The following is a 14,570-nucleotide window of genomic DNA, read 5'->3' on the forward strand; positions in this document are numbered from 1 at the left end:
CCGGACAACGTAATATAAAGCCCTGTCTGGACGATATGGACTAACCATTGATGCTTTACTAATCTAGAGCACAGCCATGTAAACGCCAGGTGAGAACCCCTTGTCATACATGTTACACGCAAGTAGGAGCACGTGGACTGTTGGATCTCGGAACGGAATCTAGGTACAAACCTCCCATGAGCGGGAACGGACTGGAGATCATGGGGCTGGTAGCTTCTGAAATGATAAATATTAACACTGTGGTCAAGTTATTATGTAATAACAAGGAGTCTAACATGTAAATAATCAAGTACAATAGGATATAAAACAACACACAATAGTCCTTAGGAGCTTACACTCTAAAACAATGGCAATCATGTCCCTTATGAACTCGGTGGCAAATTTTCTGGTACAATCTATGGATGCCAGTTAATTTTACCATGCGAGAATAAATCCCAATAGTCCTGATTTTTGAGAAACATTCCCAATTTCTGAGGGCGGGTGGGCACGGCCTTCTGAGAAAGTTGGTGTGGGCTAGGTGGGTCTGGACGAGTGTTGGGCATTTTGGGGGCATGGGATAATTTGTCCCGATTTTCCAATCAGGAACGATGTAAGGTACAATCGGGCAGGATGGTGTTAAAGTGGAATATTCAGAGAAATATAAATTCTATGTGGTAGAAATTCTATGTGGTACGGAACATTTGTAGAATAGCGAGTAAACCCCATCTGTAGATTATTCTCTCTGTCAGTGTCCCTATTTTTCGGCTATTCCACAATGCAGCATTAATGGGACAATGTAACTTCATACTCTATCGGTATAGCACCACCTTGTGGTGGATCGTGGTATGATCCTCCTTAATATGAGCCAATATACCTGCGTACATGGAGCAGATTTCGTCAGGACTCACCCTTTTGCCAACTGGTCATGCTGCCTCCGCCTCCTCCCACCATGTCAGACATCCCGGCGGGTGTCCGACTAGAGCCGACTGCAAAAATAACGGTGTTAGTCTTGTCATACGTGATCTTAGAACATGTCAAATCCTTCTCCTGACCCAATTCTAGAGAAAAACATTTGTAAAAGAATGAGACTAATACATATCATCTCTCACTCTCTCATATTACATTACTAATAATATATATTTTTTTATTTATATAGCGCTTATCTCATAGGACTCGATGCACTTTACATTATGAGCCCGTTGAGGCAGCCATCTTGGACGCGGCTCAGTTGCTCTCCTGTGTAGTCGCTCACATCCGATTGGAGCTTACAGTCTAAATTCCCTAACACACCCCATATGGGTCACTTTTTTTGTCAGAAGCCAATTAACCTACCGGCAGGAAACCAGAGCACCCGGAGGAAACCCAGGCAAAGAAACGTGGAGAACATACAAAACTCCACTCAGAGAGGGTCCTGGTTGGAATCGAACCCATGGCCCCAGCGCTATGAGTTAGCAATGCTAACCACTGTGCCAGATATTAGGAGGGTCACTGCCACGTGTAATGGTTTGGCTGTGGGCTGTAGCGATAAATACAGTCTCCCATCATGTCTGCCGCCGCAGGAACCATAACAATACAGTGTACCGTTCAGTCTTCCTGGTGCGTTAGTTTAGCAGAGAAAAAATGGACGACTCACCGCTCGAATGCTGAGAATTGCTGTTGGCTTCCTCATAGTTGTTGGGCGGTTTCGCTTCCACGTCTTGGCTGAACGCGCTTTCTAGCGAAGAGAAAACAGAAGAGAAGCGTCAGCCGCTTAATCAATACACGGAAAAGAGTGTTTGTTGTGAGACACCGACGGGATGAAACACCGGTTCATGTTACTGTCCATCATCTAATATTTAAGTGTAAGTGGGTCTGTCCCCTTAGGCGGCCATTCTGCGGCCTGATTCCACCATTCACCGGAAAACAGTGACGCCAATGAGGCACCGTATTGTCAATGCCTCACAGATGTCGCCGTGAACAGAAAGACTGAGCGCTAGTTGACACTCGCTTACTCAGTACCTCAGGAGCTCCACAAAATGGCCGCCTCCACGGTGCGTAGGTGACAACAGCCTTTAAAGGACTAACCAACGTGTTTATGGAATGAGTTTCGGCCGCTGTAACCCTGTGATTTCTGCAATGATGAAAGAACACTTGGTGGTGGTTTATTTCTACTAATAAATGTTTATATTCTTGGAATAAAGTTCTCAACTATTTTACCATAAAGCGTCGTCGCGCTGAGTCTACCAATCGTGTTTCCCCCCCAGAGATCCGCGTAAGTTAGTTGAACTCTTTTGTCCATTTAAAAAATAAAACGTACGGCACCAGGCCAGCTATGGCTGTGTTCTGTGCCGTCCTTATTAAGTCACTTTTGCCAAATAACAGACGGACGTAAATTAGATTAACAATGAACAAAGTCTATAAAACGTCACGTTTCTTAGATGAAAATTGAGGTTTTGGTGACCTGGCTGTTAATACGTCCTTACAAGCTGGGATTACAGACGGTGAAAGTCAAGTGGACAAACAAACTCAGCGATAGAAGTTGAAGCAAACCCATCAATAATGGTGACCGCGCCTCGCACAGCGCCAGCCTCTGTCAGGGGAGAACGGGGTTAGCAATTATACTCACTGATAGGAGTGTGCAGAGCTACGTGTTCCTGGTACGGAGTGTAATATTTGTACTGCTTGCCGCAGAATTCACACATATAATTGCCGGTTTCTATAGAAGCAAAGAAGAGATAATTCCGCATCACCCAATGTCATGTCTTGTACCGGCTGACCCTTATATAGAGATTCCCTTATATCGGGGATCCTGCTTCCCCTGAACGGTGATAGAATACACAAGTGATGTTTATATGTAGAAGCCGTAAATTATCTCCGCACAGACCGCCAGTCCGGAGGTCAACGCTAATGGCTGGTGCGTTCTGAAGTCCATAATTCAGTGCTCATCAGAAACACTTTTGATTAAGGATCAATGCGCCCGTTTCTATAAATTATTACAGATATTAGAAGCCCCCCTGGCTGTCTGTGACCTTTATAAAAGCTCTCAGGCTGTTGTTGTGAGCCTTAATACGACCGCAGGACTGACTACTAATATCCTTATAATTTATAGCAAGGAGGTGCATTATTATCCATCTATAATAATTAGCTGTGTTGACACCAAAAGCCACCAGCAATCAGCTTTGATCCGACTAGTGAAAATGACACTAATTAAAGAAAGTATCTGATTGGTTGCTATGAGAGATGAATTAAATTCCCGACGTTTAAAGGGCTAGTCTTCATTTTCAGGTTAAATCAATTCTCAAATTTTTGTTTCCTACGGATGTCTAAGACAGAAACGGAACATTTGAGGGGAGATTCAATTCAGAACGACCATCGCCTCCATGTTCGGATCTGCATATATCCCGCCATTAACGGTAAGAAATCGTCGCTCATTTTTTTGCGCAGATCTATGGGACGTGAGAAAATTGAGAGGAGATCTCTTTCAGAACATCGAGGCGATGCGTCTACTTGGACTATTCCACAGAGACATCGCGCTTAATCGAATCTCCCCCTTGTACAATAAGCTTATCCCGTAAATTTGCTGTATTTTTAGGATTTTTCTGTGCAATGTTTCTGTTTTTTTAATCATTTTCACCGATTATATTTCCCGATCAGCAACGTCCTAGGATTTGGTTTGTAAGTTGAGACCCTTCTCCCCCGTTAACCAACCAAAATCTGTCAAACCCAGAATCGTACCGAGCGGTTTTATTCGTCTGTAGTTGCTGTGGGCTACGGGGACAAATAGAAGACTGATGAAAGTGTTTGGAAAATATCTACAACTATTTTATAATGTTATTTTCATTGGAAAAAACGAAAAAAAAAAAATGTTTTCGCTGCAAATTTATCGAAATAAACACATCTCATTTTATAGGCCTTAGGACGGGCAAACAAAGGACACAGTTTAAATCTGACGGAATGAGCTCAGTTCTCATCTGCTCCATAATCGTTCTGAAAGTCCACTTGGGGGCGAGCGGAATTGCGTCACCATCATAAACCAATCAGGAGCTGCGCTTGGTGTTTGTGGCATTTCATTGTTGTTCGTGTTTATCTGATTTTTTTTTACTATTAACACAATTGCACAGATAACACTTCTACTGCAAAGTTATAATGGCCAACGCGTCTCACAGTAAGACAGGAGATCTATAGCGCACCAGCAGCTTCATAAAACATATATGCAGTTCACCAGAACGTCCACAATGGGGCCCCGTAAACACCTTTCACAGGACAGACTTTACCCCCTATGAAGTCACACACCCACTATATAAGCTACATACTGCATGGGCGTAGTACGAAATGTGGACGCTACATGGAATATTCTAAGTTCATATTAAGCTTAAAATCAATTTATTGGTGGCCCGATAAAAATGTGGAAATTTTCCTGCTATTGAGCTACCTCAAGGACAAAAAAAGATATCCACCTTCATGCAACTTTTCTAAAGCAATGTTCTTTTTACTCAGGTCTCCTCTGTGCTTTCTATCCTCATCTTTCTATCACCAGACAGAGCTGTTTAGGTTTGCTGCCTTTGGACACGGCACAGAGCTGCTCTAACGATACAATGGTACCCAATGCCAAGAATATATATTCTATCGTGTTCAAAAACCGAGGGAAGGTCTGTATAAGACAGTACGTTAAAGCCATCTGGTGGTAGATACACCTTTCACCATCAACAACCACAATAGCGTTCATCAGTCAAAGCAGCAGACTGCTAAAATAATATAAAAAACCTCAAACGTTACTCAATAAACTCAAATATTTAGAAGACACCAGAGGGCCTGGAGAACACAGAATAGCCCGCGAGGTGCCAATCACCCCCCTCCCCCAAAAAACAACTGGACGCACTGGAACTAATTTCACCTTCCTAAAAAGCAGGGTGGGATAAAGAAATATACTTAAAAAAAGAAAAAAAATATATCAAGAAAAAAGTAAAATATATGAATGACGGTGGATAGCGCGAGATATTCCGGAGAAAATCGCACTTCTGCGGTTCGTACTTGGACCGAGTTTGACAAATGGCTCTAGGTCCTCTTCTTTCACGTCCCCTGACGTTACCATCATATGGATATAGGTGTCTAAAGGAAAAAAAACAAAAACAAAACAACAACAGTAAAATAATAAAAGAAAAAAAAAAAAAAAGAAAGAAACGTGTCACATATATGTTCTGCAGGGAAAATAAATATGACAAAAATGAATAAATTGAAAACAAAAAAAACGTAAAAGACAAAGTGATTCTAAACAACGACATCAACAACAATAACAACGGGGTAAATCTCTATACTGGTACGATAGGAAGTCTGACCCTCCCAGGCTGCGGGGACTAGGCCAAGTCCAGGTCATCACAAGGACAATCCCGACTGGTCTATCGTTCTTAGATCTCGCCCTGTACCTGGTTGATGGCCATTCGGTCCAGTGTCTGGAAGCCGTACGGCACGTAAGGTCACCGGGTGATTATTAGCAGAGGTCGTTCAGTTTGCAAATAATTATTTTCCTACGTACTGTGCCATCAGTCGCTCAATGCAGAAAATTAATCTTCTCATTTGAGTTTCAGGCGATTAATCTCATCTGTAGAGTTTAATGGGGGGTTCAGATGAAGCACTTTCCTGAAGAGATTTTAGACAATCCTTGTGTATAATATACAGGACGTGTGGGCAGTGTATAATATACCGGACGTGTGGGCAGTGTATAATATACAGGACGTGTGGGCTGTGTATAATATACAGGACATGTGGGCTGTGTATAATATACAGGACGTGTGGGCAGTGTATAATATACAGGACGTGTGGGCTGTGTATAATATACAGGACATGTGGGCTGTGTATAATATACAGGACGTGTGGGCTGTGTATAATATACAGGACGTGTGGGCTGTGTATAATATACAGGACGTGTGGGCTGTGTATAATATACAGGACGTGTGGGCTGTGTATAATATACAGGACGTGTGGGCAGTGTATAATATACAGGACGTGTGGGCTGTGTATAATATACAGGACATGTGGGCTGTGTATAATATACAGGACGTGTGGGCAGTGTATAATATACAGGACGTGTGGGCTGTGTATAATATACAGGACGTGTGGGCAGTGTATAATATACAGGACGTGTGGGATGTGTATAATATACAGGACGTGTGGGCAGTGTATAATATACCAGACGTGTGGGCAGTGTATAATATACAGGACGTGTGGGCTGTGTATAATATACAGGACGTGTGGGCAGTGTATAATATACAGGACGTGTGGGCAGTGTATAATATACAGGACGTGTGGGCTGTGTATAATATACAGGACATGTGGGCTGTGTATAATATACCGGACGCGTGGGCAGTGTATAATATACCGGACGCGTGGGCAGTGTATAATATACCGGACGCGTGGGCAGTGTATAATATACAGGACGCGTGGGCAGTGTATAATATACAGGACGTGTGGGCAGTGTATAATATACAGGACGTGTGGGCAGTGTATAATATACAGGACGTGTGGGCTGTATATAATATACAGGACGTGTGGGCTGTGTATAATATACAGGACGTGTGGGCAGTGTATAATATACAGGACGTGTGGGCTGTGTATAATATACAGGACGTGTGGGCAGTGTATAATATACAGGACGTGTGGGCTGTGTATAATATACAGGACGTGTGGGTAGTGTATAATATACAGGACGTGTGGGCAGTGTATAATATACAGGACGTGTGGGCAGTGTATAATATACAGGACGTGTGGGCAGTGTATAATATACAGGACGTGTGGGCAGTGTATAATATACAGGACGTGTGGGCTGTGTATAATTTACAGGACGTGTGGGTAGTGTATAATATACAGGACGTGTGGGCAGTGTATAATATACAGGACGTGTGGGCTGTGTATAATATACAGGACGTGTGGGCAGTGTATAATATACAGGATGTGTGGGCAGTGTATATGATGTGTACAGCCTCACTCCTCAGGAGGTTTGTGTGGGTCACTAACTTTTAATTCCCAAATTCCTGCTGCCTAAATTTTTATCCTGTCTATAAGTGACCAGTACAGAAGAAATCTGAAATAAAACTCAGCACAATAGAGATCCCCTTCCAAAGGTGTTGGGCCATCATCGGTCATGCTCCTGACTATCAAATTATACAAAGCACTTCTGTTACCTAGGGGACTGCAAGCTTCATTAGGATTCTGTCATCTACAAGATGCAACTCCAACCTCCTAAAAAACAATTTTTATTTGGGGTGGCTGGACAGTTAAATACACTTGAAATTAGAGTTACACTTAGAGAAAATTCCAAACCAAAAATAATCCTTTAGTTTTGGGTATTATTAGGTAACAGAAGTTGAATCAGAAAACATAACTGACCTTTGCTCCTGAGATCCTCCAATGTAGTGGGTCTTCCAACACCTCTAAGGGTCAGGAGACCTTCACTCCTAAGAGGGCGGGTTTTTATCTTGAATCTGATAATGGGGTGGTCAAATCTCCGCCCACCTGAACTTCCCATTCACAAGATTTTCTGGTTTCAATTATTTTATCTCATCCCTATTCATTAAATGTGTATATACCAGTCATTTTAGGAATTTATCTTATTAAAATGCGTAACTTAATATATAAATATATTGCAGCATTTCCTGCTGTACGAGGAATTCTCTTATTGTTATCTAGCGGAGAACAAAAACCCACATCTAGCGCACAACAAGCTGATTAATAAGCACTTGGAGGGGAAGGGAAGGAACACAATCCAACCGTATGACATCACCACATTCTTTCCACGTGCAGTTCCACTTGAAACCACAAGATGGCAGAAGAGAATTTTCTTTATTATTTATTACATTGCAAAAAAATTTGAAATGTTGATTCGACAATTAGGGCGGCCGCTGTGATTAAAGGAGAACGATCATATACAATGTACATTATTTTTTAAAATGCTGTGTAAAATGAAATGTTCTAATTTATTTCATTAGATGGTTTTCTGTTGACTATAGTGTATAATTGCAAACTATTTATTAACTTGTAACAAGTCACTAAATACATTGTATTATCTCCCTGGATCCTTTCTGCGCTGGGATTGGAAAAAAATAAATAATTAATTATTAAGTATTTGATATAAATAAACAGCGAGGAGAAAGATCAAGCAATATACTTAACATAGTGATCTTAAGGTGGAAAGGTCCTTTGAATAGCTAGGGAATGTACAGGAATAACGCAGCCTTCTGCGATACAAGGAACGCAGCCCAACATTAGCGCAATAAGTGCAAGCTTTGCAGCTTAGATCATTTATGATAAGTTCATGCACTTTGTTAGTGCTACCGACCACCACCCCAAGTGTCAGCATTGTTAGGCCAGTGTACGTTAGTAATGAATACAGTACGGAACATTACATACATTGTACAGTGATCCTATTTAAAGTAACTCTCAAACGTATTCATTATAATGACACCGCTGTATAAACAGCCGTGGTCTAATCATCTACCAGCAAACCACAAAAGGATCTAACACAGAACGCTGCACTACGGATCCTGAGCCGTCCATCTAAAGACATTTTATATACGGTAATAACCAACATGTAAGCTCTATGAGAAAACCTGGTCACAGAGCAATAAACGGATAAATTCACCTCCGTCTGGGTGTCATTTTTGAAGGTTTTTTGCAAAATAGACCCTAGGCAGTACATTTACCAAACCTTCTAAAACATGGAAGAGTGGAAGTGTTGCCCATAGCAACCAGATTCTAGCTGTCATTTATCTAGTACATTCTAGAATGTTCGCTAGAAGCTGAATGGTTGCTAAGGGCAACACTTACATATTTCCTTTTTTTTTTTAGAAGGTTTGATACATCTACCCCTAGGGCCTACTTTGCAAATATAACCCCTGTTCTATCTGTAAATGTGTTTTATATACACTCTCTGGTATAATGAGACCCATCCGTCTACGGTCGGCTTCCTCCACGGCGTCACAGCATTAACGTCGTAGGGTTTGTATTCAGCAGAGTTATTGTGATCAAAACTAAAGATGGCGGCAGCTTGGAGTGTCAGACGCCGTAGACGGATGAGTAAATATGGCCGGCCCCTGAAGATGGCAGGAGCGCCAGGACAGGTACAAGCCTACTAGAGAGTGTATGTAGAAGACGGTTACAGATAGGATAGGGGGAGCACAGGCCAGGTGGTTTTACACCTACGAGCCCCCAGAAAACCTCCTGAGAAGTGCCATTAGCTGTGATGCAAACTACATAAAACAGCAAATTATATAAAATACAGTAAAAAGACACAAAGCAATGGCTTGCAAAACAATGGAACATGGACAAACATTATGTATACATTCTATAAACAACAAGAGTAGCATGAAAAGCATTTATTAGTAAATCCTAAACTAAGGCTTAATTGCAGTATATATTAGTTATTGCAATGTTCTCCCGAAAATGAGCCATAAACATCACTCATCTCCTGATATGCTCTGTGCTGCTGGGAGACCCTGCTCCTCATACTATATAACTCTCAGTCTGTGGCTTCCTGCTGCCTCCATTCCCCTCCTCACATCATGTCTCTGCCCCTGTCACATGCAGCCCTGTCCTCACTAACACATCACTCATCTCCTGATATACTCTGTGCTGCTGGTGACCCTGCTCCTTCCACTATATAACTCTCAGTCTGTGGCTTCCTGCTGCCTCCATTCCCCTCCTCTCATCATGTCACTGCCCCTGTCACATGCAGCCCTGTCCTCACTAACACATCACTCATCTCCTGATATACTCTGTGCTGCCGGAGGACTCTGCTCCTTCCACTATATAACTCTCAGTCTGTGGCTTCCTGCTGCCTCCATTCCCCTCCTCACATCATGTCACTGCCCCTGTCACATGCAGCCCTGTCCTCACTAACACATCAGTCATCTCCTGATATACTCTGTGCTGCTGGGAGACCCTGCTCCTCCCACTATATAACTCTCAGTCTGTGGCTTCCTGCTGCCTCCATTCCCCTCCTCCATAAAAGAGGCATTGTTTCCTGGTTAGCAATGATCCAGGTCCTGACTATCCCTGGATTGGTTTCTCCCTATGTCCAAGGTTTGTCATATTGGCCAATCTACATCATTCTGGATGTAACCAAACTAGTAAGGAGTTGTCCTCCCCCTCAATTTAATTTATTTATTCACCCACTATAGTACCATTGCTGTGTTCCCCGCCTTAGGCCCCTAACCGGACGGCCTGGTGAGCAGCTAAACTGGACAAGATCCGTCCGAGAACTTGAATCGGTTCAGGAACACATAGATGGCGTCACACGCGGGCGGACAGTGGTCATGTGACAGGATCTATAGCCCCCCAATATGCTGCAGTGTGGGACCAACACTGAAGTGTGTATGGGCACCTGTAGACATGATTAATATTGCCTAATAATTACAAATATCACAGCTACTAATGGTTTGAAAAGGGAAAATAAAATAAAAATATATATATATATATAAATCCTAATGAACCAGAGCGCTGTGAGACCGCTTATCCTGCCCGTATCACACTGTATGTAACAACACCGAGCATTGCATCTAAACAATATAAAAGTCACTAAACTCTACAACATCTAATCAGAGAGGGCTGGATTCATGGAAACAAATCCACCACCAAGAGAACAATACTCTAAGAATACCAGAAGGAATTGAGATCTTTGTATAAACCAATTAGGATTAGAAACTCCAAAGGCACACAGGCTCTAGAGACAGATTGTTATCACACCCTGCACTAAGCATTACCAGAAAAATAATAATAAAATAAAATACAAATTTATCCCAATATATCCCCGCCAAAAAGTGCAGCCTGGGAGGAGTCAGAATCACATTCGTAATCAATAATAAACTGTTATTAGAGATCTTTGAGGCTTATTTGCAGAGTACCCGTCACCTACGCCGCAGCGTAGGCAGCCATTTTGAGAGAACGGCCTATCGTTTCACTAGCAATCAATGACATCACTGTAGCACTAAGTGACAAAATGGCCGCCAGGCTGGACTCTCAATATGGCCGCCTCCGCCGTGCGCCTCAGTAAAGTCGCTAGTGAATTGACAGACTGCGGCCACTGTTCACAGGCGACGGGATACACTGTTGTAAGGGCACACGTGATGTTACCAGTAGCAACCAATCAGATGCCAGCGTTCGTAAGACCGACTTGCACTAGCTCGTTTGCGATTGGTTGCTATGGGCAACAGCACCTCTGTGTGGTAAATTAATGAACGCCTGGCAATATTCACACAATACACAGTAACGGGATTAAAACATGAGTCCACAAACGTTAAGGGGGTGATAACATTAAATGGCGGGGTGACCCCGGGGCTCCTATCTGCAGGACTCCTACCTCTGACAGACGTAGATACTTACCATCCACTGCATGCAAGTCTCTGTGCTCTTGGAAACAGCTGTAATATTTGTACTTTTTGCCACAGACGTCGCACGTGTAGCGAAAATTGTCTGCAAGAATGAAAATATGTATATGCTAGCACGGTCAGATGAATGAGCGGACAGCGACAAGCAGGACGGACACACAGCACGTGCGATAGGTGGACTGCGGGGTACAGCCCCTGGGAGACATGCATTCAATATTGGGGATTCATGGCACCATTGTACAGAAATACCATCTAAAGTCAGGTTATATAGGTAATTAGTCATCAGTTGACCTGATATATATTTATTTGTGCAATCGTATCGGGACCCTACAGCCGGGACCCAGCGTCTACAAGATATTCAGCCTCCTTCCTGCTGCCAGAGTCTCACTTTTTTGGATAACGGCACCTTAGTACAAACGTAATTTAGCTCTAGACAAAGATGGGGGCATTTATGAAAACTGCCCTACAGGTAACTATGCAGAAAAGGTGGTGTTACCTATCATAGGCAAACCGAGGGGGGTATCCTAGTGCCTGGAAAACCCCCCTCCAAGCCTGGGACACTGTATAATTGAGGTGACCGGACCCTGCCCCTGCTTCACACAGCTCTGCTTGAAAAGGGGGAGCTGCGTGCACCTAACAGTAGTGCACGCAGCATTGCCCATGTATATTATGGGGATAGGAAGAGTTGGAGAGCAGCCAAGCACTGTCTAAAATTATAGCCACGCCCCCATGCATGCTGGCCCCGCCCACTGGCGGCGTGGTGTGGAAACCTCCCTCTAGAAATCCTGCGTTTGCTCCTGCTGCCTATATAAACCAAAAACCAGTTTCCGTTTCCTAAACTGAACTAGACAAAATGGCCGCATTTGATTGGTTGCTATGGGAAACAACACCTTTTTTACGGCTACCTGCGGAGCGATGTTCATGTCCCCCGGACAGAGGGGGCGCCTGGGTGTTTTGCTGCTGAGGAAGAAGACTGAATCTGCAAGAAGTAGACGGACAAAGGCAGCACACGTGACTAACATGTATCAGACTCACACGCATGAAAAAGTGGACATGCAAAGGCGTAATGTAGGTATGGTGCAGTAAGCCAGTAATACGGAATTTTTTCACCTCAGAACACGGAGGGACGATTACGCAGAAAAGGTGGCGTTGCCCATAGCAACCGATGGGGTCTTGCTTTTATTTTGTAAACTGTACTAGATACATGGGAGAATCTGATTGGTTGGTTGCTATGGGCAAGTTTTCCTGAATGTGCCATAGCGTGCGTCCATATTACACAATATATGAATTAGTGCCTGACTCATTATATATGGCAATTCTTATGTCACCTATAAGGATAGATGGAAAACCTGCCCTGCGGGGATTAACAAATGGCCGTACTGACAAGAGTCCATATTGCGCCATATGTCTGAGGTAATATTTTTCTGCAAAGGGCTTCATTAAACATTTACTAGACGACAAAATAGAAGACGAAAAGTCGCCACAGGTTTGCCAATAAAATCCAGATGGTCTAATCCAGTGATGGCTAAACCTGTGACACTCCAGGTGTTGTGAAACTACAAGCCCCAGCATGCTTTGCCAGTAGATAACTAGCTGATAGCTGGCAACGCATGCTGGGGCTTGTAGTTTCACAACACCTGGAGTGTCACAGGTCAGCCATCACTGGTCTAATCTAACCATTGCCTACGCACAGTAGGGGGCAGCCATTTTATGAGCGGAACAAAAAAATTCATGAGAACGCAGCCTGTCCATTCGCTGGAAACTAGTCATTGTGGCGGCCATTTTGTAAGCTGAACCAACTCTTGTGAGTCTGAGCGAGGCAGCGAGCTGCTAGTAAATGGCATTTTCATGAATATTGGTACCGGATACAGGGTAAAAACTCTCTCATTCATAATGGTGGAGATTCAATTTGGCGCCAGGTGTCTCTGGAACGTCCACGTCGCGCCGAAGTAATGGCAGAAATCTCCGCTCATTATTTTCCCGCACCCCACGGAGGTGCACAGAAAAAATGAGCGGAGATTCCTACCGACCGGAACGGGTGGTAATAGGAGCATCTGACCGCCGAGTCGATGTTCAGCGTCACCTCGTGCCGAACCGAATCTCTCATTATGTTCCAACATCTAAAAGCGCAAAATCAGGACAAAAAAAATAAATCTTTAACCACCGAACCCCCTTTAATTGCTCAGGGTCACGGACACTTTTTGGGGACCATATTGGAAGGTATGTCCCACTGTGTGTAGGCAACAGTTCATTTATTACCGAAGTGAAACTTATCCAGATTTATTACTACGTTATTTATATAGCGCCTGCATAGTCTGCAGCGCTGTACAGCGAATGTTTAACCATCCACATCAGTCCCCTGCCCCAGCGGAGCTTACAATCTATATTCCCAGCCACACGGAAACACACACGGCGGTCACAAAGGGTTGATTTTGTCAAAAGCCAATTATCCTACTAGAATGTTTTTTTAGCGTGTGGTAGGAAACCCAGGCAAACACGGGGACAACATACAAACTCCCACACAGACAGCGCCCTGGTCGGTATTGAAAACATGGCTCCGGCGCTGTGAGACGGCGATCCTAACCACTGAGCCACTTTACTCACTGCTGCACAGTAATCACTTTTCGGGTGTTACTCCGGAAGAGTGTAGGGGTACGACCAGCAGGGGTCTCATCCAATCCAGCGACACTCTACAAAAATACCCAAAAGACGATTCGAAGTCTAATTTTATAAAGACCTGGTTCCGGGTTCCTATCAGTATAATAACTGCCTGGGTCAGTTCGGCTCTCAAAGGTCCTTTCAATCTAAAATGCTACTAATAACCTTTGCAAACATTTAAGTCATACTTTCTAGAACTTATCAGACCTGGGGGGTGCAAATGCATTTATTTATTTATATTTGCACGCAGGAGAAATGCTGCCTATTGTGCATGTAGCATATAAACACTTTATTTTTTACACTGCATTTTAGAGTTAAGCTAAGACCCCCCCCCCACATCCAACTCAAAATCTCTCTGCACTCTGCAGTGCAACTTGGTTTTGTCCTGGTGCAAATCTGCTCCTCTTATAGACCTTGGCATCACCAGCGCTGTTTGGAAATCTCAGTATTCCTGCTCTGTACGTGTAGTACAACTTCTCTCGTTGTGTTGGTCTGTACTTGTAATCTGGAACACTACACAGTAGCACTTCGCTTGTCGTGAATGCTGAATATATAAATTCTCTGTTTCGGGTGTCA

The 14,570-nt window shown here is 43.4% G+C and overlaps 1 protein-coding gene across 7 annotated transcripts in view; it reads right to left on the reverse strand.

Moving 5' to 3' along the window:
• ZNF618 (zinc finger protein 618) overlaps nucleotides 1–14,570 on the reverse strand; it is a 91,014-nt gene that overhangs the window by 15,361 nt on the left and 61,083 nt on the right. For 5 of the 7 annotated variants that reach the window (XM_075185500.1, XM_075185499.1, XM_075185498.1 and 2 more), the window contains 7 exons: nucleotides 11,332–11,421; nucleotides 4,990–5,067; nucleotides 3,694–3,726; nucleotides 2,585–2,674; nucleotides 1,613–1,693; nucleotides 888–965; nucleotides 172–216 (listed from right to left, as the gene is read on the reverse strand). In XM_075185500.1, coding sequence (XP_075041601.1) covers nucleotides 172–216; nucleotides 888–965; nucleotides 1,613–1,693; nucleotides 2,585–2,674; nucleotides 3,694–3,726; nucleotides 4,990–5,067; nucleotides 11,332–11,421 — 495 coding nt within the window. Of the gene's footprint in view, nucleotides 1–171; nucleotides 217–887; nucleotides 966–1,612; nucleotides 1,694–2,584; nucleotides 2,675–3,693; nucleotides 3,727–4,989; nucleotides 5,068–11,331; nucleotides 11,422–12,241; nucleotides 12,517–14,570 lie in introns of those variants that run through there. The other 2 variants (XM_075185501.1, XM_075185497.1) reach the window with 2 other exon arrangements.

Source organism: Mixophyes fleayi, chromosome 9, assembly GCF_038048845.1.
Source record: "Mixophyes fleayi isolate aMixFle1 chromosome 9, aMixFle1.hap1, whole genome shotgun sequence".
Classification (NCBI taxonomy): Eukaryota; Metazoa; Chordata; class Amphibia; order Anura; family Limnodynastidae; genus Mixophyes; species Mixophyes fleayi.